Below are 26,507 nucleotides of genomic sequence, written 5' to 3'. Positions count from 1 at the left end.
ATTATTGTCCTCATTTTGTGAATCCAAAAAATCAAGGCCTGAAGAAAATGAAACTTTGCTTAAGATCACACAGCTAGTTAGTGGCAAATCTGGGATCAAATCCAGATTTTTCAGACTTTAAATCTTATGATTGTCTACTTAAGGATATCTATACTAATAGAAACCTTTATTTTATTTCTTGATATGTTTATTTGCTTATTCAGCATTGAAGACAACAAAACAAAGGTATCCACAAATGGATTGTATCTTAAAAAGGAGAATATTACACAGATGAATGTGTGCTTTTTTTTCCGTCATTTTTGTAGTCTTTCACTTGTTTTCCTTTATGAGGCGTAAAGTTTGAAAATATTTACAATAATTATAGTTTAGTCAAGGAATAAATTAGCACCAGCTATCAAACTACAGGAAGATTGAACCCATAACCATATCATATTCTGATCAGCTAAATATAAATCTAGCATGACTCTTGGCACATACAGATTGTTCAGTTAATATTTTTTGAGTGAATGGGTAAACAGACCTTATCAAGTGATTTCATGAGTTTTCTTTCTTAATAATATAACCCCCTAACTCATATATCTGACTTTGAATTCTAAACTGTCACTAAATCTGCTCATAAAATATAAAAATTTTTGCCATTTGGCCATGAGAATACTCCTAATACTCTTGGGTCTTCTATTAAATATAGATAAGCCTGAGTAGTGGCTTATGCCTGGAATCCTACCACTTTGGGAAGCCGAGGCAGGAGGATCACTTCAGGCCAGGAGTTCGAGACCAGCCTGGGCAACATAACTAAATGAATGAATGAATAAATGAGATTTGTAGAACATTATACCATTCTTTTTCTATGAATATATTGTTCATATGTATTCACAACATATTTGGAAGTTCAGATAGTTCCTGCTGGTAACTGTTCTTAAATAGCTTTATTGAAACATAATTCACATATCATATAATTCACCCAATTAAAAAGCATGTTCACATCTATGCAACTATCAAAACAATTTTAGAACATTATCCCCCCAGAAAGAAACTCACAACTCATTGGCAGCTACTCCCCATCTTTCTCCTGCTAATTTGCTACTTTCTGTTGTTATGGATATGCATATTCTGGAAATTTCATATAAATGGGAATCATAACATGTAGTCTTTTGTGACTGACTTCTTTCACTTAGCATATTTTCAGACTCCATTGATGCAGTAGTATGTATTACTACTTTATTTCTTTTTATGGCTGATTAATATTTCATTGTTTGGATATACTATATACCATATTTCCTATATCCATTCATTAGTTCATAAGACATTTGGGTTATAGGCTGGGTGCGGTGACTCACACCTGTAATCCCAGAACTTTGGGAGGCTGAGGCAGGTGGATCACAAGGTCAGGAGTTCAAGACCATCCTGACCAACATGGTGAAACCCTGTCTCTACTAAAAATACAAAAATTAGCCAGGCATGGTGGCGGGCACCTGTAATCCCAGTTACTTGGGAGACTGAGGCAGGAGAACCACTTGAACTCAGGAGCAGAGGTTGCAGTGAGCCGAGATCACGCCACTGCACTCCAGCCTGGGCAACAGAGTGAGACTCCATCTCAAAAAAAATAAAAATAGAAAAAAACACCTTTTGTCTGTTGACAGTGTCACTATGAACATTCCTGAATTGCTGAGTCATATGATAACTGTATTTTACCTTTGGAGGAGCTGACAGATTGTTTTCCAAAGCAGCTGAACTCTTGCATTCCTTCCAGCAGTTCCGATTTCTCCACATCCTCACTAACTCTTGTTATTAATTATTATCTGTCTTTTTTTTTTTTTTTTTTTTTTGAGACAGAGTCTTGCTGTTGTCGCCTAGGCTGGAGTACAATGGCACAATCTTGGCTCACTGCAACCTCCACCTCCAGGGTTCAAGCAATTCTCTTGCCTCAGCCTCCCGAGTAGCTGGGATTATAGGTCCTCATCACCACACCTGGCTAATTTTTATATTTTTAGTAGAGACAGGGTTTCGCCATGTTGGGCAGGCTGGTCTTGAACTCCTGACCTCATGATCCGCCTGCCTTGGCCTCCCAAAGTGCTGGGATTACAGGCATGAGCCATCGCACCCAGCCTATTATCTGTCTTTTTTACTATAACCATGCTAACAGGTATGAGATTGTATCTCATTGTGGTTTAATTTGCATTTCCTTGATGGCTGAAGATGTTAGACATCTTTTTATGTACTTATTAACAATTTGTTTTATCTTTGGAGAAATACCTGCGCAGCTCCTCTCTGTTTATTAATTGGATTATTTGCTTTTTATTACTGAGTTGTAAGAGTTTGCAGTCCAGGTACATGCATTTTATGAAATGTATGTGATTTGTGAATACTTTCCCCTGTGGGTTGTATTTATTTTCACTTTCTTTTTTCTTTTTTCTTTTTTTTTAAGCAGGGTCTCCCTCTTGCCCAGGCTGTAATGCAGTGGCACAGTCATACCTCACTGTAGCCTTGAACCCCTGAGCCCAAGCAATCCTCCCACCTCAGCCTCCTGAGCAACTAGAACTACAGGCATGGGTCATCACTCCTGGCTATTTTATTTATCGTATATAGAGATGGGATTTCACTGTGTAGCCCAGACTGGCCTCAAACTCCTGACCTCAAGTGATCACCCCACCTTGGTCTCCCAAAACGCTAGGATTATAGGCATGAGCCACCGCACCTGGCCCCAGTTGTCTTTTTATAAGTGTCTGGGCAAGTTTATTTTTATTTATTTATTTATTTTTTTTTGAGACGGAGGAGTCTCGCTTTGTCGCCCAGGCTGGAGTGCAGTGGCCGGATCTCAGCTCACTGCAAGCTCCGCCTCCCGGGTTTACGCCATTCTCCTGCCTCAGCCTCCCGAGTAGCTGGGACTACAGGCGCCCACCACCTCGCCCAGCTAGTTTTTTGTATTTTTAGTAGAGACGGGGTTTCACCATATTAGCCAGGATGGTCTCGATCTCCTGACCTCGTGATCCGCCCGTCTCGGCCTCCCAAAGTGCTGGGATTACAGGCTTGAGCCACCGCGCCCGGCCTGGGCAAGTTTTAATACTATGTTAAGGACTCAGCATTTTAGCCTTTTATTGAGCATTTTAGCCTTTTATTGAAGTGATGTACTTTTTGAGTGAAAGTTTTGCTTTACTAACACCTGCAGAATGATACAATCATAGGCAATCTGGTTTTTATGTGTTGTATTACAGTGATTTAAAGTAGAAGCACTGATATCTGTAGTATGAAGCATGTTATAAATAAAGTACATTTAACTATCTTAAACATTTCAAAAAAAATTTTTTTTTTGCCCATATCGTTTTATTCAGTAGAATTGTTTCCTAAATAAAACTGGTCTGTGATCTTAGATTTATGTATCAACATTTGCAGCATCTTTCGTAGTATATTCTATTTATATATAATAATGTTAAAGGAAATATGAAAGAAAATGGTAAAAAGGTAAAAATGATAAGATTAATTCTGAGTACATAGTAGTATGATATTAAATTGTAAATTAGAAAGATGTTAGACCTTCTAGTGTGTTAACATTTGGAGGTGCTAGTGCTTGATATCCTCCTTCTGTGGACAAATTACCTCCAAATTTCAATCTGAAAAATCCCTGAAATAACTACTAGGAAAAGTTTTACAACTATATGGCTTTTATATTTTTACTATTTGTATTGGAATATCTATATAAATTGTTCAAAGTTTGGTTATAAAAGAAAAAAAGTGTAAACACATCATACATATCATGTGGGTTATTACTGTGATGTTATTCCTGTATTCAGTTTTATTCAGTCATGGCTACACAGCAGAAGTTTGTAACGTATTGCTGGATTTTATTTTGCTGTATTAGCTCCTCAAGAGTTACTGATCTATGAAATGGCAGAGAATGGAAAAAATTGTGACCAGAGACGTGTAGCAATGAACAAGGAACAACATAATGGAAATTTCACAGGTAAATTTTGATGGTTTGGAGGGAGGAGTGCTATGGGTTTAAATGATATAGTTTTCATTGGAATAAAATAGAGATATATTACTTCTTGTATTTTTAATCTTATATTAATTTCTTCTTAGTAAATTAAATTATGGGTCAGTCAGGGCCTGTAAGGTGATTTTTCACAGTGATGGCAGAAGCAGCCTGGCTACAATCACATAAACAGTGTTCCAGGTGCAAGATTACTTGTTAATCTTATGGTATGGTCAGTGTTTATTTGGCTTTGCTCAGTGCTCAATTTTATTGTGCTATTTTGTAATTCTAGAAGTAGATTATAAACTTACTACACTGTTCTTAAGTATACCGTTATCAAAAAAGTTAGAATGTGAATATCATTTAAAAATTTATTTTAAAATTATAGTTTGAGATGAATAAACTTGTATTTTAGCCAGATTGGAATTTGTGGTAAATTTCAGTGTATTTGAATCCTGTTTATACAGTTACCCTGAAAATGATGACCTTTATTAATATGGATGATTTAAGTAGAAACCTTCCTTCATGCATTTAAAGGAAAATGAAAGAAAAGTTTTTCTTTTCTAGTAATCATGCTGTTGTTTTTTTAGCTTTTGAATTGTTTGACATCTCAAACACATTGCAAATAATACTCTAGTGTGGCAGTATTTTCACAGCAATTCTCCTCTTTTAGAGGAAGTGCAAGCTATCTGAAATAGTAGTTTTCATTTGTTTATTTGTTTTTTTGAGACGGAGTCTTGCTCTGTCACCAGGCTGGAGTGCAATGGCGCGATCTCGGCTCACTGCAACCTCTGCCTCCCAGGTTCAAGCAATTCTCCTGCCTCAGCCTCCCAAGTAACTGGAATTAAAGGCATGTGCCACCACGCCCAGCCAATTTTTGTATTTTTAGTAGAGATGGTGTTTCACCATGTTGGCCAGGGTGGTCTTGAACTCCTGACCTCAGGTGGTCCACCCGCCTTGGCCTCCCAAAGTGCTGGGATTACAGGCATGAGCCACTGCACCCAGCCTCATTTGTTTGTTTTAATCACCGTATTGCCTTGCGGACGACATTTTGCAGCACTGATCTGCCTTTTGGGTTACTTTGGTTATCAGTAAACTTGGCAATTTCACCAAGAGTTTCAGGATTCCGAGATGGGCATTGCATACATCACAGTGTCTTCCCATTAGGAGCTTTTGTGTGCTATTTTTTTCTTTCCTTTTAGTGAGCACATATGTTTGTATATTCTTCCTCTACTGCTCACCCCGTTGGAATTTAAAATTAACATTAGCAGGTCACACTTACTCTTTTGTACCATGTATTTTTTACTTAACATTTTAGAGATTGTGCTATAACTGTACATGAAAAACTTATTCTTAGGCTGGGCGTGGTGATTCACGCCTATAATCCCAACACTTTGGGAGGCCAAGGCGGGAGGATCTCTTGAGCCCAGGAGTTTGACACCAGCCAGGGCAACACAGGGAAACCTCATCTCTACAAAGTATTTTAAAAATTTGCTGGATGTGATCGTATGCACCTGAAGTTCTAGCTAGCTACTGGAAAGACTAAGGTGAGAGGATCGCTTGAGCCCACAAGGCTGCAGTGAGCTGTGATCACACCACTGCACTCCAGGCTGGGCGACAGAGCAAGACCCTGTCTCAAAAATATATATATATATATTCTTTATTATGGCTGCTTAGTTTTTCTTTCCATTTAATGAGTGTGCCATACTTTAATCACTCTTCTGTCCTCTATTGGTAATATATAACTTATTGATTATTTTTTGCTAGTACAAATAATGCTGCGGTGAATAAAGTTGTGCAAGTCATTTCACCTTATACCTAATCATTCCTAGAAATGGAATTACCAATTTACAGTGTATATGCATTTTGTGCCAGGCATGGTGGCTCACACCTGTAATCCCAGCACTTTGGGAGACCAAGATGGGCAGATCACTTGAGGTCAGGAGTTTGAAACCAGCCTGGCCAACATGGTGAAACCTCATCTCTACTGAAAATACCAAAAAAACTAGCCGGGCGTGGTGGCAGATGCCTGTGATCCCAGCTACTCGGGAAGCTCAGGCAGGAGAACGGCTTTAACCAGGAAGGTGGAGGTTGCAGTGAACCAAGATCGTGCTGCCACTGCACCCCAGCCTGGGCAACAGAATGAGACCCTGTCTCATAAAAAAAAAGCATTTTGTAATTTCAATGGATGGTGACAATTAATAGCTAACCTTAATGGGACACTTACTAAGTCTTAAACTCTTCTGAGAACTTTACATATATGATCTCATTTAATCCTTACAATGATCCTGAAAAGTACTATTTTCAGTACTTTTGTGTACTTTGTGTACACAAGTACTATTGTGATCCCCATTTTACAGAAGAGAAAACTGAGACACAAAAGTATTAACTAACTTGCCCAAGATCAAATTACTAGTAGAAGGCAGAGCCAGGTTTAGAACCAACTAGTTTGCCTCAGCATTTTGTGATCTAAACCACTTTGTTCTGTAATATGATCCTAGGTTGATAGAATGCCCTTCATAGAAGGTGGACCAATTTAGACTTATTTCATTAATTTTCCCCAAATCTATAGCTCTATCCCAAATTCAACTGCTGGAATTTTCAGTACCATTTCTTTAGGACATCCTCTACAGAAGGTTCTGATGTTTATCAAGGCAGGGAGTTGGTTTTGCCTCAGTTATTCTCTAGGTAACACTCCTTAAGAAATGGCAACTATAATATAGTAGCCCCCCTTATCCATGAGGGATACATTTCATGACCCCTAGTGGATATAGGAAAAACACTGTGTTGTTCTGTATATAGTAATGGGGTAACATATACAGCGCGGATGTACTAAATAAAGGGATGTTATCAGGTCTTGGGCTGGATGGAGCAGGACTGGTGAGATTTTATTACACTACTCAGAACAGATACAATGTAAAACTTAGGGGCTTGGCTGCAGTAGCTCACACCTGTAATTCCAGCACTTTGGGAGGCCAAAGTGGGAGGATCATTTGAGGCTAGGAGTTTCAGATGAGCCCAGGCAAAGTAGTGAGACTGCGTCTCCACAAAAACCAAAAATATTAGCTGAGTGTGGTGGTACACACCTGTAGTCGTAGCTACTTGGGAGGCTGAGGTGGGAGGATCACTTGACCCCAGGAGTTGGAGATTAAAGTGAGCTGTGATTATGCCACTGCATTCCAGCCTGGGCAAAAGAATGGAGACCCTGTCTCTTAAAAAAAATAAAAATAAATTTAAAACAATAAAACTTATGAATTGCTTATTTTCAGAATTTTCCATGTGATATTTTCAGACCATAGTTGACCATGTGTTACTGAAACTGTAGATAAGGGGGAACTACTGTCATTCATCTCCTTTCCATGCTGAGTTTGGACTAGTGGCTTTTTTTTTTTTTTTTTTTTTTTGAGACCAGAGTCTCATTCTGTCACCCAGGCTGATCTGCAGTGGCACACTCTCAGTTCGCTGCAACCTCTGCCTCCCAGGTTCAAGGGATTCTTGTGCTTCAGATTCCCTAGTAGCTGGGATTACAGGCACATACCACCATGCCCTACTAATTTTTGTATTATTAGTAGAGACGGAGTTTCACCATGTTAGCCAGGCTGGTCTTGAACTACTGACCTCAAGTGATCCTCCCTCCTCAGCCTCCCAAAGTGCTGAGATTATAGGTACTACCAGTTGCCATTTCATAAGACTCTAGGGCTTGCTGTTAGTTGTTATTTGGGAAATAAACAAAACTCTTTTCATCTAAAGTGATTGAAGAGAATAAGCATAAATGTTAGAAATTCTGTTTTAATCTCTGCACTATTGCTTTTCAGACCCCTCTTCAGTGAACGAAAAGAAGAGGCGGGAGCGGGAAGAAAGGCAGAATATTGTCCTGTGGAGACAGCCACTGATTACCTTGCAGTATTTTTCTCTGGAAATCCTTGTAATCTTGAAGGAATGGACCTCAAAGTAAAGGGTCTTCTCCCACTGCCTTTTGCATACACCTCATTTACTCATTTAAAAAATCATCAGTAATCTTTTACTTTCTGCCCTCTACTGCATCAAAATAGATTAATTACCTTTAGAATATTACCATAGGAACATATTTATTCTTCCTTCTTTATGTTGAAGAAAAATAGATTAGGGAAAGACATTGCTATTTGCTTACTGGATTATCACAGTTTTCTACTGTGTTTTCATGTTGAATCTGCAATGGAGAGCGCTGAAAAATACGATTTTTATTTTCTCTCCTGATTTTACCGTCAGGAGAAATCAGGCCTGTGTAATTTAGATACACTGATTCTTTAGCAGGACAAGGTTCAGCATACGTGGCAGTTTTACTGATAGTTTGAGCCAATGAAAAAGGACTCTGCCATGGAAATGTGTTCTGTCTTTAAATTTAGCACTTGTAAGCCCTGTTCCAAGTACCATAAAGAACAAGTTGAACTTTTACATGCCTTATCTTCTTGCATGCCCTTCCAAGTTATTATCTGTACTATTATCTTAACATTTTTATTGTACTAAGAGTTTATAAAGTATTTTGTAACATTTTCAGCTGATTTTGATCCTTAGGGCAACTCCATAAAGAAGGTAAAACAAGTATATCATTATAAACATTTTAGGCCAGGAGTGGTGGCTCATGCCTGTAATCCCAGCACTTTGGGAGGCCGAGGTGGGTGGATCACCTGAGGTCAGTAGTTCGAGACCAGCCTGGCCAACATGGTGAAATCCCATCTCTACTAAAAATACAAAAATTAGCCAGGCATGGTGGCATGTGCCTGTAGTCCCAGCTACTCAGGAGGCTGAGGCAGGAGGATCACTTGAATGTGGGAGGCAGAGGTGGCAGTGAACTGAGATCGCACCACTGCACTCCAGCCTGGGCAACAGAGCGAGACTGTCTCAAAAAAAAAAAAAAGAAAAAAAGTTAGCCCATCGTGGTAGTGCACGCCTGTAATCCCAGCTACTCAGGAGGCTGAGGCAGGAGAATCATTTGAACCCAGGAGGTTGAAGTGAGCCAAGATCACGCCACTGCACTCCAGCCTGGGTGACAGAGCAAGACCCTGTCTCTGAAAAAAAGAAACAAAGGCCGGGCGTGGTGTCTCACGGCTGTAATCCTAGCACTTTGAGGGGCCAAAGCAGGTGGATCACTAAGACAGGAGTTCGAGACCAGCCTAGCCAGCATAGTGAAACCCCGTCTCTACTAAAAATACAAAAATTATCTGGGCATGGTGGTGCGTACCTGTAGTTCTAGCAACTTGGGAGGCTGAGGTAGGAGAATAGCTTGAACCCAGGAGGCAGAGCTTGCAGTGAGCTGAGGTCACACCACTGCACTCCAGCCTGGGCAACAGAGTGAGACTCTGTCTCAAAAAAATAAATAAAAATAAGTAAATAAAGATTTTAAAAACAAGAAACAATCAGATTGGTTAAGTGTCTGGCCCAAAGTGCAACATGAAGGGTCTCTGACCCAGGTCCTCTGACTTGAAGGCCAGTGCTCTTTCTATTATACTATAATGCTTCTCCATATTATAAATTGAGGTTTAGTAAGATCAGGCTTTGGGTAAGGAAAAGGCTACAATGGGTTTATGATAAGAACTTGGGTTCTCTGCCTATGTGTCTTCCCTTGACCCCCTTCTGTTCCTCAAGAGGCCATGATGTTTAAGAAAAAGAGCTCAGCCAGGCTGAGCTAGGTAACCTAACTGCTTCAGCAAGAAATTGTTTTGAGAATGATGAATGCTGAAAGTGAGACTGTGAGATACTTCTTTTTTTTTATTTGTTTTTAAGATTATGGCATCGTCAAAGCATTGTGGTGTCTTTTTTACTGCTGCTTGCTGTGCTTATAGCTACGTATTATGTTGAAGGAGCGCATCAACAGGTGAGAGGTCAAGCAGTTCTGTTTCTAGTCTTGTACATTCTAATTCTCTAATCCCAGTTTCAAATGGGATGAATGTGGGTTTTATAGAGTTTCTACCCTCAACATTATCTCGTAACTAGTATCTCAAACGTTTTACTTTTAAAAATATTCTTGTGATGTTTTATGGCTGCTGAGCATTTATATTTGGTGTATGTGATTCCTTTTACCTTCAAAGATTTTTTTTTTTTTTTAAGACAGAGTCTCGCTCTGTCACCCAGGCTGGAGCGCAGAGGCGCGATATAAGCTCACTGCAACCTCTGCCTCCTGGGTTCAAGCGATTCTCCTGCCATAGCCTCCCAAGTAGCTGGGATTACAGGCGCCCGCCACCACACCCAGCTAATTTTTTTTGTACTTTCGTAGAGATGGGGTTTCACCATGTAGGCCAGGCTGGTCTCAAACTCCTGACCTCAGGTGATCTGCCTGCCTTGGCCTCCAAAAATGCTGGGATTACAGGCCACTCTGCCTGGCCCTACCTTCAAAGACTTAAATGTAACTTTCCTGAAGGTTTTCCGTTACAGCAGCATGAATCCGTTAATCACTGCCAAAGTTTTCTTATTTTCTCTAACATATTTTTGTGACCCATCCAAATAGGGAGGCCTCTCATCCAAAGTTGATGATTACGTTTTATTTGTATAAAAAGACAGGTTCATTTGCCTGTAATCTACAAGTACAACATTATTGATGGGAAAATGGAATGCTTTGTTAACCTCTTTTGTTAAAATAGCAAAACATTAATGTATTTTAACAGGAAATGGTTCTAGAATGGTATTTTAAAGCAGTTTACTGCCAGTCACAGAAATGGCTCTAGAATGGTATTTGAAAACAGTTTACTGCCAATCACAGAGAAGTTTTTATAGTTCTAAAAGCGTTTATTTTAAATATATCTAAAATATCCTCAAATTATCTTATTCATAATTTGCTTTTTCCTGTGTCCTGTAAATAGTAGGACTTTAAAGGTTTAGAGACAAAGCTTTTATTAAAGGTTTAGAAATAAGACCTTTATTCCAGTTAGATGAATCTTTTTGTCATCTTTGCCATTGTATATTAAACAAATTAGGCCTGAGAGTTTTTAATTGTATTTGTTTTTTCCTATTTGAAACTTATTTTAGTTGGTTTATTTAATTTTGATGATAGTTTATAAATACCGCATTTCTGTATAGAGAATTCACGTTTTTCACCTCATCCCTTTTTTTCAGTATGTGCAACGTATAGAGAAACAGTTTCTTTTGTATGCCTACTGGATAGGCTTAGGAATTTTGTCTTCTGTTGGGCTTGGAACAGGGCTGCACACCTTTCTGCTTTACCTGGTAAGAATAATTTTATTTTAATAAGCAAAAATGAGATTTCCTATCTTTTTATTTGTGCTTTTACTTCAGAAGTAAAAATTCTAAGATTTGTTTTAATTACCTTTGTGTTTTGTAAGCATTCTGACCTCCAATCAGTGCTTTAAGTTTGACTTAGAGTTCTGTTTTGTTTTTCCTTTGGGGTTAGTATTTAAAAAGTAAAGAGAAAACCCCAGTTAAGCAGATAAGGTTGTTTATTTAAATTAGTTTAGCCTGGAAGGTTTTTCTTTTCCTTCTAGATTTAATTGCTTAAGCAATTGTTATTTTAATAAATGAAGTCCATTTAAATATACAAAATTCCATGTGAGAAATGATGTCTTCCCTTACATCCTCTAACATCATATACACACTTGGATATTTATTTTGGTATTCTTATTGAATGTAATTGATGGAGTATTAACATGTAGAACTAAATGCTTTCTTAAGCCCTTTGAACCAAAGTATAAAAAGTGCCCCTTCTAGGCTGGGCGCGGTGGCTTACGCCTGTAATCCCAGCACTTTGGGAGGCTGAAGCGGGCGGATCATGAGGTCAGGAGGTCGAGACCATCCTGGCTAACACGGTGAAATCCTGTCTCTACTAAAAATACAAAAAATTAACTGGACGTGGTGGCGGGTACCTGTAGTCCCAGCTACTCGGGAGGCTGAGGCAGGAGAATGGCGTGAACCCGGGAGGCGGAGCTTGCAGTGAGCCAAGATCGCACCACTGCACTCCAGCCTGGGTAGCAGAGCGAGACTCTGTCTCAAAAAAAAAAACAAAGTGCCCCTTCTGAATAATATTCTTTTACTAGTTGAAATAAGAGAGAATGAAGATCAATTTTCCTTTGAACATTCACAAATATACTGGAATAATGTCAGAGCTAGAACTAGGGAGAGGTTGAGTTAGATACTGAGGGCACAAAATATAAATAGGCACTTTCAGGGTAATGCAGATACAGAATGGATGAGTAAGTGCCTCATTAAATTTCGTGCCCCATGTACCTTGGTTATTCACGCTGTTCCTGTCCCTAGATAATAAATTGAAAACACTTCCATATTTGAAAGCAGTTTGATCTTCATTGGGGAAAAACAGGTGAAAGGGTGTCAAGCAGTACCCATTGCTGAATAAAATCCGTCACTACAAGCACTTGCAATCTCTCTGCTATAATGAATTCATTTCTGAAGCAGCTAGGATAAGTATTAAGGAATGATTGTCTGCTTGCCTCAGAAGGGTACTGAATTAATGATCTGACGAATGCTTTGGGAATTAATCTATATCATTTCTCCAAGTTTATGGGAGTTTAAAACTTGGAACTTTAGAATTATGTTCATGTTTGCTTGGTGATTTAACTCAAACAGGGACATCAATCCTAGGGAATTAACCCATATCACTGTTTTTCTAATAACTGCATTCATGGTAGAATAACACTACATTCACTAGTAGAGGTTGAGGGAGAGAGGAAAAGAAGGAATTACAGGTTACAGGATACTTTTCTGTTGGTGTCTAGACCTGTCCTCATATTCCTTGGGAAAACCAGATTAAGAAACTCATTTGCAGCATTTAGTTAATTTGGAAGCCTCTGAAAAGCAACCCAGATAGCAGATTCTGCTGAATGTCAAAAGAGATTCAAATTATGACTCATGCCTGTAATTCCAGCATTTTGCGAAGCCAAGGCGGGCTGATCACTTGAGCCTAGGAGTTTGAGTCCAGCCTGGGCAACACATCTCTACAAAAAATGCAAAAATTAGTCAGGTGTGGTGGCACAGGACTGTTAGTCTCAGCTACTCAGGAGGCTGAAGCGAGAGGATCGCTTGAGCCCAGGAGATAGGGGCTGCAGTGAGCTATGATTGCAGCACGCACTCCAAACTGGGTGGCAAAGTGAGACCTTGTCTCAAAAAAAAAAAAAAAAAAAAAATTCTCTTAAATGCCCTAAAATTAAGTATATGTAAAACAGCCAGATCTGCAATTTATGAATATATAATCCTGGCTATAGTATGGAAGATAGATTGAAGGTGGGAGAGAAGAGGAACAGTTAGGATAATCCTTATGAGAGACACAAGCTTCTCAGGAGGTAATAGGAAATTCGAATGAATAGCAAGGAGTATTTATAAAAAGAATTTGTAGAGAGAAGTCAAGCAAAATGAAGACAAAATATGGTATAGATCTTTGATGTTTTAAAAGATTGCTCAGAATGGCAATAACGTTTGAGATGAAAAAGGACAAATCTGAGAGAAATTTTAGAAGTACAATCAAGAGTGTGGTAGGTTATTATGGAGGAAGAAGGAATGAAAGATAACTCTTGGATTTCCTTTTGTTTTGTTTTAATATATTTCATGTGTATTTAAGGTATATAACATGATGTTATAAGATATAAATATATATAGTAAAATGATTACTATTGTGGAAAAAATTAACATATTCTTTATCTCATGTAGTTACCGTTTTTACATTTTTAACTCCCTGTGGCAAGAGCAGCTATAATTTACTAGTTTAGCAAAAACTTTGAATACAATACATTGTTATTAACTATAGTCCTCATAGTGTATGTAGAGTACATTGGATCTTTTGACTTATTCCAACTGTATATTGGCTACTTTGTATCCTTTGATCTACGTCTCCTCCCATCTCTATCTCTATAAATGAGATCTTGCAACATTTTTCTGTGTAGTTATTGGTTTTTTACTTGAGTGACTGGGTAGGTTTTGATGCCATTAACTGTATAGAAAACAGTTATATGTTCACTTGTTCACATTTAATACATATTAATTATAAGTATGTGAAAAGAGAAATTTAAAGGTATACTGTAATTGTGCTGCAAGTTAAATGAGATCTTCACTTTATCCAGGTGGGTTGCTGGTGCCCGTGGTTGAATGGAAAGAGAAGGGAAATTTATAAAGGACTAAGAATGCTTACAAAACAAAACAAAACAAAACAAAAAAGTATTAGAGCTGGGCACAGTGGCTCATTCCTATGCTTCCAGTGCTTTGGGAGGCCAAGGCAGGAGGATTGCTTGAGACCATGGGTTCAAGACCAGACCTAGCAAGACCCCGTTTCTAAAAAACACATAAATAAACAAAAGATAAATAAATTAACTGGGTGTGGTAGCATGTGCCTGTTTTCCTAGCTCCTTGGGAGGCTAAGGATGGAGGATTGCTTGAGCTCAGAAGCTCAAGGTCACAGTGAACTATGATTGCACCACTGCACTTTAGCCTGGGAAACAGAGCGAGACTCTGTCTCAAAAACAAAAATAATGATAATAATAATAGGCTTTATTGTTTAGTGTAGTTTTAGGTTTACAGAAAAAGTGAGCAGAAAAGACAGAGGGTTCCAATTCACCAAGGGTCCCTAGTCCCTGGGCCAAAAACCGGTACTTGTCCCTGGCCTGTTAGGAACCAGGCCACACAGCAGTAGGTGAGCCAGTGGGCTGGCAAGCAAGTGAAGTTTCATCTGTATTTGCAGCCACTCCCTATCACTCGAATTACTGCCTGAGCTCTACCTCCTGTTAGATCAGCAGCAGCATCGGATTCTCGTAGGAGCTTGAACCTTATTGTGAACTGAGCATACGAGGGATCTAGGTTGCATGCTCCTTATGAGAATCTAATGCCTGATAATCTGAGGTGGAACAGTTTCATCCCAAAACCATCCCCCACGTCCACAAGTCTGTGGAAAACTTGTCTTCCACGAAACTGGTTCCTGGTGCCAAAAAGGTTGGGGACCACTGCCATACACCTTTCTCCACCACACAGTTTCCTCTATTATTAACATCTTGTATTACTGTAATTTATTTGTTACAATTGAGGAACCAATACTGATACATTGTTAACTAAAACCTATGGTTTATGGGATCTGCTCTTTGTGTTATACAGGTCTATGGGTTTTGACAAATGCATAATGTCATGTGTATACCTATAGTATCATACAGAATAGTTTCACTTTCTTTTTTTTTTTTTTTTTTTTTTTTTTTTTTTTTTTGAAAAATGTTGCCCTGCAGTGGCTTCACCTGTTTTTTCATAGCTAGGACCCCCCGCTGCCCCCCAAATTTTTTTTTGTATTTTTAGTAGAGACCACTTTCATCACCTTGTGATCCGCCCGCCTCGGCCTCCCAAAGTGCTGGGATTACAGGCTTGAGCCACCGCGCCCGGCCTCACTTTCTTAAAAATGCCCTGTGCTTCACCTGTTTTTTCATTTCCCCAGCTGCCCCCAAACCTTTCACAACCACTGATATTTTTACTGTTTCTATAGTTTTGCCTTTTCCACAAGACACTATAGTTGGAATTACAGGGTTTGATCCTTTTCTGACCGACCTCTTTCACTTTGCAATATACATTTAAGGTTTTTCCTTGTCTTTTTCTGGTTTGATACCCCATTTCCTTTCATCACTATTTAATAATATTCCACTGTATGGATGTACCACCAGTTTGTGTATCCATTCACTTATTGAAGGATATCTTGTTTGTTCCCATGTTTGGCAATTATTTTTTTAAAAACTGCTATATATATATGCTATTTTATAAATATATATAAATATATTTATTTTCTGATAGATGATGAGTATTAATATATACTCTATTGATAGAACATGAGTATTAATTACTAATATATAGAAAAAACTTGGCTTGTTTAAGGTTGTTTGCTAACCTTATATCCTGCAACCTTGCTGTAATTGCTTAATAGTTCCAAGACTTTTTTTGATGATTCCTTAGGATTTTCTGTGTAGATAATTATGTCGTCTGTGAACAAAGACGGTTTTTCTACCTTCCCAATCTGTATACATGTTATTTCCTTTCTTGTCTTATTGCATTGGTTAGGTTTTCAAAATAATGTTGAAGAGGAGTCATGAAAGGGCCATACTGCCTTGTTCCCAACCTTAATGGGAAAGCCTCTAGTTTCTCACCCTTAAGTATGATGTTAGCTGTAGATTTTTGTAGATATTATTTACCAAGTTGAGGAAGTACCTCTCTATTCCAAGTTTGCTGAGGTTTTTATTTTTTTTAAATCATTAATCTGTTGGATTTTGTCCCCCAAAACCCACTGTTTCAGATGATAGTGTCTGGAAAGCCAATATTTGACCAGGTGCGGTGGCTCACACCTGTAATCTCTGCACTTTGGGAGGCCGAGGCAGGTGGATCACCTGAAGTCAGGAGTTTGAGACCAGCCTGGCCAACATGATGAAACTAGTCTCTACTAAAAATGCAAGGAATTAGCCGGGCGTGGTGGCAGGCGCCTGTAATCCCAGCTACTCAGGAGACTGAGGCAGGAGAATCACTTGAACCCGGGAGGTGGAGGTTGCAGTGAGCCAAGATTGCACCACTGCACTCCATCCTGGGCAACGAGAGCGATATTCCGTCTCAAAAAAAAAAAAAAAAAAAAGGCAATATTTTAAAAAGAAATAAAGGCCGGGCATGGTGGCTCATGCCTGTAATCTCAGCACTTTGAGAGGCCAAGGAAGGATCCCTGCTTGAGACCAGGAGTTCAAGACCTGCCAGGGCAACATAATGAGACCCCATCTCTGCCAGAAAAAAAAAAAGAAAGAAGGAAAGAGAGAGATAGAAAGAAAGAAGAAAAGGAAGGAAGGAAGGAAAGAAATTCAATATTTAGAAGCTTGGGGAGAAATCTGTTAAATATAAAAGAAATTTAAAGAGAGATCTAGTATATGCCATTTCCATTTAACCAAATGACCTTTAGTTCTTAGACCTTTTTGATCCTGACTTCCATTTAGGATCTCCTGGGTTTAACAGGGAGAATGAAGAAGAAAGAGCATTCATAAAATTTAATTTGCAGAGAAGCAAAAGGAAAACAAAAGCTATCACTGGTCTTTATTTTTTAATTGACTGGTGGGGGTGGAAATCAGTTTGCAAGAGGTTAAGCACTACTAACAGCAAAAAAGGCAAACATCATTGTCATACTCATGCTAATACTAGCTGGTCAGTTCTTTTATTTTTACTCATGTTTGGTGGCCATTTTGTGGTACCCATTCCTATGGGAAGATTTTTCATCCCTGCCTTACTGAACTCCAGCCATATTATTTGCTTTGACCAATGAAATGTGAGCATAAGTGATAGCTGTTGTTTGAGATCTTTGTGTTGTTTGTTATTACGTCATAATCTAACCTATCCTGACTGATAGACAGCTAACATTTATTGAATGTTTACTAGGTGGTAGGCTCTCTGAGCATCACTTTAAATGAATTATTTCACTTAGTCCTCCCAAGAGCCAAGCTAGTCAATAAACAATAGCAAGTGTAAAAATTTTAATTAATAAGTGTAAACTACTTGTGAACTTTGGCAATTATAGAAAAGAGTAAAATAAACCAGAAGCAAAGCAGAGTCAAAAGTTTCAAATTTTGATCTGGGTTTTTACTTAATAGAAGCAATTTCAAATAATCTCTGGTTAGATTTTTTTAAGCTTATACCATTTTCTTGCTGATTAGTGATCAACAGAGTTTTATCCTTATTGGTCACTATTTCTTTTCTTTTGTATGTAGGAAATGCAGTTGTGTTTAGGATGTCCTAATTACACTTACTTTCATTTTCCAGGCTTAACATAATCCTCTCTTAGGGAAATGTGACATTCTCGTATTCTGTTTTGTGCTGATGAAACAGGCACCTCTGCCATATACCCATATAACTAACCCTCAACAAAGAGAATAAATGATCATATTGGGAGAGTAGTCTGGTGAGAAATATGGGCCTCCTTTTGACAATAGTTTGTGGTGAAAAAGAAACCAATTTTAACAGACAGAAAAAATGTAATTCATTATTTATTATGGCTGTCTTTACTGGAAATCATAACTTAAAAGTGAAATATGAAATTTTTTTTCTGAATAGGCAAAATTTCCCAATTAGGTTTTTGAAATTTGTGTTTAGAATGAATGATTCCTAGAGTGTGGAAGGTATCTTTTTTGGAAATATCATTTAGTAAATTATAATTGGTTGTGTACCAGTCACCTAAAAGACTTACTAAATTTCCTAAAATATTAGATACCTGCATGTTTGGCTTTAAAATGGAGAATTTATCTTAAGTTTATCTGTAAACAATTTCATTTACATTTATTTTTTTTTAATTTATTTATTGAGACAACATCTCGCTCTGACACCCAGGCTGGAATGCAGTGGTGTGATCTTGGCTCACTGTAACCACCGCCTCCCGGGTTTGAGCAATTCTAGTGCCTCAGCCTCCCAAGTAGCTGGAATTACAGGTGTGTACCACCACGCCCACTTAATTTTTGTATTTTTAGTAGAGACAGGATTTTGCCATGTTGGTCTGGCAAAATCTTGAACTGGTCTTGAACTCCTGGCCTCAGGTGATTCACCCGCCTCAGCCTCCCAAAGTGCTGAGATTACAGGCGTGAGTCAATATGCCTGGCAATATTTTTAGATATAACTGAAAGGTTATAACTTGAAATTAAGATGTCTTAGAAGTCCTCATCACTTCTTTAAATGTCACAAATAAAAGTTAGTGTTTATTTGATCATTAAATTTAATGAAAATCATCAGGGAAAAATTACTAACCATCACGTTTTATAAATTGATTTGAGTAAAGTGTAAATCAAGTAATTTGCAGAGACCAAGTACCTAGCCCAGAGGGACAAGTTAAGATACTGTTTATGCAGGAATAGTGGTTGCTAACCAGAAAGGAGGAGATGAAGGGGAAGTAAATAAATTTTTTCTGCCCATGTATTATGGAGAGTTGGTTGGGCTACTGGGTTACTTGGTTTGTTCTATTAATTTTAATAGTTAAAAAGTGGGTTTCTGGAGGCCTGTTAATTTCCCAAAGCATTATGTTTGTTATATATCATTGCAAATAAGATTTTTTTCTAGCAAGAAAGAGCCTATAGTGTTCATCTGATTCTCCAAAGACTGAAGTGTTAAGAACCATTCTTCTAGAACTTTTTAAAAAATATATCTATGTTTGGCTGCCACTAGGTGGCATTGCTAATACAGCCAATATACTGTATTATATTTGCAGTTTCTATTCTGGATAAATATATGTGTGTAGAGCAACTTCACCCAAAAACCAAGCCATCAAATGGCTCTACTAAGCTAGGAGACGTATTCTGTTATTTACCTGTATTTATGCTTGCCTAAAACGAGTTTACGCATGTAAGTAAAAAGGGCATTTCTTAATAGTTTTTCGCATTCATTCATTAATAAGTTCAGCAGTTAATAGTCTGCCTTTCTGGCCAGCTTATGTCTGTAATCCCAGCACACTGGGAGAGAGAAGCAGGGGGATCACTTGATGCCAGAAGTGTAAGACAAGCCTGGGCAACAAAGCAGGACCCCGATTTTTTGTTTTTTCTTTCTTTTTTTTTTTTTTTTTTTGAGATAGAGTCTCACTCTGTCGCCCAGGCTAGAGTGCAGTGGCACAATCTTGGCTCACAATAACCTCTGCCTCCCATGCTCAAGTGATTCTCCTGCCTCAGCTTCCTAAGTAGCTGGGATTACAGGCTCGTGCCACTACCACCCAGCTAATTTTTGTATTTTTAGTAGAGCTGGGGTTTCACCATGTTGGTCAGGCTGGCCTTGAACTCCTGACCTTGTGATCCGCCTACCTCATCCTCCCAAAGTGCCTGTAGGCGTGAGCCACCACGGCCAGCTGATAAATTTTTTAATATATGTTTAAAGATATCATAGTGTTAGAAGAGAGTAAAAGAATTATAAGACCAAGATCTAGGTTATACAGGAAACCCAAAAAAGAGAGACTGACCAAGGATAGGCCCTGATTAACCTGCAGGCTTTGAATTTGAACTGTAAAGAGCCACACTTTAAAAGAAGTGATGAACTAGATAAAAGTCAAACTTCACAGGTACTGAAGCTCAAGTTTAAATTTTTTTTTTTTTTTTTTTTTTTTTTTTGAGGCAGAGTCTCGCTCTGTCACCCAAACTGGAGTGCAGTGGTGTGATCTTAGCTCACTGCAACCTCCACCTCCTGGGTTCGAATGATTCTTATGTCTCAGCCTCCCAGGTAGGTGGGATTATAGGAATGCACCACCACACCTGGCTAGTTTTTGCAGTCTTAGTAGAGGCGGGGTTTCACCATGTTGGCCAGGCTGGTCTCCAATTCCTGACTTCAGGTGATCAGCCCCGTCAACCTCCCAGGGTGCTATGATTACAGGCATGAACCACCATGTCCTGCCTACTCTTATTGTCTGCTTAGAATTGTAAGTGGCCCAGCCCATCTACCCACTAGAAGCAAACTTGTCTGGAGGAAAATAAAATCATCCTAGGTTTTACATTACCTCTACTTAACTTACTGTTGTATTCCAGCTGTCTAGAACAGAGCGTAGTACTCAATAGGTGCTCGACAAATATATGTTAGATGTATTAATGTAAAATAGAATCTTTGCAAAGCCTATGAGAAGAGAGATAGAATAACTGTACTTCTTTTATTGGCAAAACAGTCTGTTCCTGACATCTGAGTCTTATTTGTGACAGTTGATGAAAAATGACCTAATCTATATATAGCTTTTTCTTAATTTGCATAATAATTTTATATTAAATATCAGTACATCATTTTATTTCTCCAGCAAATAAAAGTGCATCTGCTTCTTGCTGTGTAAACATTATGCTCTTTGCATTCAGTTTACTTAAATTTAAACAAAAAATAGGCACAATGAGTGGTTTTTTTTTTTTTTTTTTTTTTTTTTTTTTGAGATGGAGTTTCGCTCTTGCTGCCCAGGCTGGAGTGCAGTGGTGCCAGCTCAGCTCACTGCAACCTCTGCCTCCTGGGTTCAAGGGATTCTCCTGCCTCACCCTCCCAAGTAGCTGAGATTGCAGGTGTCCACCACCACACCCGGCTAATTTTTGTATTTTTAGTAGAGATGGGGTTTCACCATGTTGGCCAGGCTGGCCTCGACCTCCTGACCTCAGGTAATCCACCCACCTCGGCCTCCCAAAGTGCTGGGATTACAGGTGTGAGCCACCACGCCCATCCCACAATGAGTGATTTTTAAAATCATTTTATTCAACATATACTAATATGCTTATGTCTCTGGTTTATCTTTATAGTGAGGTATATTGTACTTTGAAATTAGAAATTAATAGCATTTGTAAACTGCATTTCCTCTGTTTTTAGTTCTCATGCAGGCATATTTTTGTTCATTGCTATCTGCCTTGAACAAATTTTGCCTAGCAAGTAGTGCAAGTTACAAATTTCATTCATTTACCTTATTTGAGTTTATATGTAGATTAGGTGCAAAGAAGCTTCTGGGGCTGGCAGATTTTTCCAAGATACCATTTTTTAAGCTCTCTTTTATTGCATATTAATTCCTCAAAATCCATTGACAGATTTATTTTAGTCTTAGCAAACATTCAGGTTTCCTTTTAGAAGATCTGGTGCATGAGCGATCAGGAATGCTTATTTATTCTCTCAAGTAGTGGAAATTATATCCCAAGTAAGAATAATAAGTTAATGTTTGCATAAAGAGAACATAGCTGCTGTTGACCTCTTTGGTTCATCTCTATGCAGCCTGTTTTTGTGAGTCAAAATTTCTACCTTAATAATGGTCTAGACCCGTGCGGTGGCTTATGCCTGTGATCCCAGCACTTTGGGAGGCTGCGGTGGGTGGATCACCTGAGGTCAGGAGTTTGAGACCAGCCTGGCCAACATAGTGAAACCCTGTCTCTACTAAAAATACAAAAATGTAGCTGGGCGTGATAGGGGGGTGCCGCCTGTAATCCCAGCTACTCGGGAGGCTGAGGCGAGATAATTGTTTGAACGGGGGAGGTGGAGGTTGCGGTGTGCCAAGATTGTGCCATTGCACTCCAGCCTAGGCAACAAGAGCAAAACTCCATCTCAAAAAAAAAAAAAAAAAAATGAAAATTAGCCAGGCATGGTGGCACATACCTGTTATCCCAGCTACTCGGGAGATGCTGAGGCAGGGGAATCGCTTGAATCCAGGAGGCGGTGGTTGCAGTGAGCTGAGACTGCTCCCCTGTACTCCAGTCCGGGCAACAAGAGCAAAACTCCGTCTCAAAAAAAAAAAGGTCTAACCCAGGGCTAGAGAGCGTACTTTCTCTTTTTCATTTTCTTTTATCTTCGTTTCTTTTTTGAGACAGTTTCTCTCTGTTGCCTAGGCTGGAGTACAGTGGCATGGAGTACAGTGGCATGAATATGGCCCACTGTAGCCCCAACCTCCTGGGCTCAGGAGATCCTCCCACCTCAGCCTCCCAAGTATCTGGGACTACAGGTGTGCACCACTACACCTAGCTGTTTTTTGTTTTTTAGGGGTAGAAACGGGGTCTCTCCATGTTGCCCAGACTGTTCTTAAACTCTTGGACTCAAGAGATCCTCTCACCTCAGCCTCCCAAAGTGCTGGGATTACAGGCATGAGCCACTGTATCCAGCCTCACTTTTTCTGTAAAGGGTCAGATCTGTAGCTATTTACACATCGTGGGCTATCCAGTCTCTGTGCAACTACTCAGATCTGTCATTGTAGTGAGAAAGCAATTACAGACAGTACATAAATGAATGAATGTGGCCATTTTCCGGTAAAACTTTATTCATAAAAACAGGTAGCAGGCTGGATTTGGTCTGCAGTTTGTAGTTTGTTAACCCCTGCTCTAACTCATTAAATGACAATAGTACACCAGAAGAGACATTTTGAGCCTGGGAGCCTTAATTAGAGCTAGCTGTCTTCTAAAGATTTTTGTATGACATCTGTGTATTTGGTTCACCCATTTGCCAAATAAGTACTATCATTTCTCTCTTCTTGATCAAGAAATAACAGGTTTAACATGATGCTTTAGAAAAGAATATAGTTGTGCATATGCTTGAGTTGTATAAAAAAAATTAAGAGTAAAAAAAAAGCTTTTTATGAAGGGAAAAGCAGAAAAATTTCTTCCAAATGAGCTGTCTGATGACAGGAAGATTTGGTTCCAGTTTCATGTAACCATTGGTATGTTCAATTCCTCTTAAATACCAGATTTTACAAGATTGCAACTATTTTGAGGAATAAATAACTTATGGATTAAGTTTAGATGTCATGTGTAGGATGAATATTTCCAAAGATCTAAGGTACCACAGTTCTAAAATTATAATGGACTAGGGATTTTTGTTAAGTAGATTTTTAGCTGTTCTTATTTTTAAAAAGTAGCTATGTAAGATGATAGACATGTTAATTTGCTTTACTATAGTATAACCATTTTGTTATCTGTATGTATACTATAGCATCATATTGTAAGCCTCAATTATGCACAATAAAATTTATTTCTAAAAAACATAGGCCAGGTGCAATGGCTCGCACCTGTATTCCCAGCACTTTGGGAGGCCAAGGCAGGAGGATCACTTGAGGCCAGGAGTTAAGACCAGACCAGCCTGGGCAACCTAGTGGGACCCCGTCTCTACAAAAAAAATTTTTTTAATTAGCCAGGTGTAGTGGCATGCTTCTGTAGTCCCAGCTACTCAGGTGGAGTCCCAGCTACTCAAGATTGGAGAATCGCTTGAGCCAAGGAGGCTATGATCACGCCACTGCAGTCTAGCCTGGGTGACAGAATGAGACCCTGTCTCAAGAACAAAAAAAAGTGTAGATATTGTACACAATTAGGAGAAGTGATGGGGTTATTTCCGTAGCCACCTTGTAATTATTTCCCACTAACAGAGAAATATGATTCATAATTCTGTAATTAACCAGGTTAACAAAAACAGGAACTTCGGTACTTGACTATGAGAAATGTATTCTGGACATGCTCCTTATATGCATGTACATTATGATTCATCAAGTTACCAGACAAAAAGATGATTAAAGAACCATTTGTAAACTGCATGTAACATTAAGGATTTATAAAGGCTGTTCTTAATAGCAAAGGAGTCCATCAGCTACAATTTACTCTCCTATATAATGTGATGTACAATTTTTGACACTAGGTGGAGCAGTTTCCTGGCAAAAGGCTTCACAAAGCCCTATATCCCTTTCAATCAAGCCCAGCTTCTAGACAAAGAATTGTAAAGAGAAGAAAAACTATCGACAATCATTTATAATTTAAAAAGATGCCCAAATATTTAGCTATAAGTAGAAGGCTGAATATATTTTACAATTTTTCTGTTTGCCATATATTTTAACCATTGGATTTTCTCATGTTTTAGGTGTTAGAGTTTTACTTTCTAGAAGCAGTTTGGAAGTAGAAAAGTTGGGAACTATTCAGTTACACTGTAGAATAGATCAGGTTTTATTAGAAGCTGTAACATCAAGGAGTTATCCTTTGAATGATATCTGTGAGCCATTTGTTTCATATGACCATTTTTATAGAAAAAACTTGACTCTTTGTTATCAATTAGATACAAAGAAAGTTGTGAGATATGTGCCCCTGTGTAAGATTCAGAGGCCTGTTTCTGCTTTAAAGTTTGGGATTCTTTCATTATTAAAATATGTGTTAAAAATTGTACATTTACCCTGAAGTGCAGGTCAATTGAGGACTAAAATGAAAACAAAAAATATATATATACATTTTAAAAATCTGACGTCTTAATTGCTTTTTCATATTTATAACCTCCTCGGTACATGGCACCCTAAGGAAGAAGTACTGTATAGTATTCTGCACTTTTTAAAAGCTGTTTTTTCCTTAGGTATAGACATTTCTGATATTTTTTGACTCTTGGCTATTGCTGAAAGTAAATATTATTTGGAAAACTGCATTGATATGGGTTGAAATAAAATAGTGAAATAGTTTCAGTAAGTGAAATATTGTAGTAGTTGTTAATACCATAAAGTGGAATCATTCTTTTAAAAAAAATTGTTAGCCAACTTCTTCCCTATCAATTCAGCTTGACTTCTGAATATTGCTTTATTGCTCACTTGTCTATCCTCCTTTTAAGACAAAAAAGAAATTACCAAAAGTTAAGGCTCTGGTATGACTTGATACCAGACGCTTATAACTATGGCTGTAAGCATGCAGTGACTCAGTGCTGTTTCAGGAAGACCAACAGACCCTTCTTAGAAAAAAAATCTATTTGCCTTTTGTTTGATGAAGGCATGAAAGCTCTTCTCTCTGTCTTTCCCTAAGGAATGACTCATATATTAACTGCTGAGCATCACCACATCAAAAGAAGAAACCAAGGTCTTAGGGACATTGGGCTGGGTTTTTGCCAAGGAAAAGGGGTATGCACAGACTGGGTAACTTCCTGCCCTTAAGTTTATTAATGTATGCTTAAACAAAAGACAAGAAAATTTAGTTTAGCTTACATTTGTTGTTGGGCATACATTTTAAACAATTTATACTAGCCCCCCCTTTTTTTAACAGTGCTCTCATAAATATGTAGTTCATTTCTCCTGAATACTTCAGTCAACTGTGTGATCAAAAGTTGCTTGGGTCTAGAGAACAAAGGGGAAACATGCCTTTTTTTCTTTTTCTTTTTCTTTTTCTTTTGTTTTTTAGATGGAGACTCACTGTCACGCAGGCTGGAGTGCAATGGTGCGATCTGTATTTTTAGTAGAGGCAGAGTTTCACAATGTTGGCCAGGCTGGTCTCGAACTCCTGACCTCAAGTGATCCACCCGCCTGGGCCTCCCAAACTGCTGGGATTACAGGCGTGAGCCACCACGCCTGGCCAAATATGCCTTTTAATATGGATTAATTCAACATAATAAAAATAGCTTCAAAGACAGTACCTTATAACTTGGAGCATGAACTAATACTATAGAGTTCATATTTCTTTTGTTTTGTCCAGCAATTTTATACTTGCACTTTTTTTTTTTTTTTTTTTTTTTTTGAGACGGAGTCTCGCTCTGCCGCCCAGGCTGGAGTGCAATGGCCGGATCTCAGCTCACTGCAAGCTCCGCCTCCCGGGTTCACGCCATTCTCCTGCCTCAGCCTCCCGAGTAGCTGGGACTACAGGCGCCCGCCACCACGCCCGGCTAGTTTTTTGTATTTTTTAGTAGAGACGGGGTTTCACCGTGTTAGCCAGGATGGTCTCGATCTCCTGACCTCGTGATCCGCCCGTCTCGGCCTCCCAAAGTGCTGGGATTACAGGCTTGAGCCACCGCGCCCGGCCTATACTTGCACTTTTATAGTATAATCTCATATTTCTACCCTATGACCTAGGTAACTGGCATTATTAGGCTTTTTGTTAAACAAAGGAGATGAGATAGAAGTTACCAACAGTAGGCCGGGCGCGGTGGCTCAAGCCTGTAATCCCAGCACTTTGGGAGGCCGAGACGGGCGGATCACGAGGTCAGGAGATCGAGACCATCCTGGCTAACACGGTGAAACCCCGTCTCTATTAAGAAATACAAAAAACTAGCCGGGCGAGGTGGCGGGCGCCTGTAGTCCCAGCTACTCGGGAGGCTGAGGCAGGAGAATGGCGTAAACCCGGGAGGCGGAGCTTGCAGT

The 26,507-nt window shown here is 38.9% G+C and overlaps 3 protein-coding genes across 11 annotated transcripts in view; 1 reads left to right on the top strand and 2 right to left on the bottom strand.

The window, feature by feature from the left end:
• Positions 1-26,507, bottom strand: part of PTRH2 (peptidyl-tRNA hydrolase 2) — a 1,137,200-nt gene that overhangs the window by 30,294 nt on the left and 1,080,399 nt on the right. The window lies entirely within an intron of this gene.
• The window catches only part of SKA2 (spindle and kinetochore associated complex subunit 2), a 976,874-nt gene that overhangs the window by 609,918 nt on the left and 340,449 nt on the right, over positions 1-26,507 (bottom strand). The gene's annotated exons all lie outside the window — the stretch shown is intronic.
• VMP1 (vacuole membrane protein 1) overlaps positions 1-26,507 on the top strand; it is a 138,960-nt gene that overhangs the window by 19,833 nt on the left and 92,620 nt on the right. For both annotated transcript variants that reach the window (XM_050764735.1, XM_050764736.1), the window contains exons 2-5: positions 3,857-3,958; positions 7,786-7,921; positions 9,734-9,824; positions 11,060-11,170. In XM_050764735.1, the coding sequence (XP_050620692.1) occupies positions 3,883-3,958; positions 7,786-7,921; positions 9,734-9,824; positions 11,060-11,170 (414 nt within the window). In that variant the 5' untranslated portion in view covers positions 3,857-3,882. The remainder of the gene's footprint in view (positions 1-3,856; positions 3,959-7,785; positions 7,922-9,733; positions 9,825-11,059; positions 11,171-26,507) is intronic.

The sequence above is a fragment of the Macaca thibetana genome, chromosome 16, assembly GCF_024542745.1.
Source record: "Macaca thibetana thibetana isolate TM-01 chromosome 16, ASM2454274v1, whole genome shotgun sequence".
Classification (NCBI taxonomy): domain Eukaryota; kingdom Metazoa; phylum Chordata; class Mammalia; order Primates; family Cercopithecidae; genus Macaca; species Macaca thibetana.
The sequence above is the reverse complement of the archived record's forward strand: the minus strand, read 5'-3'. Positions and strand labels throughout refer to the sequence as shown.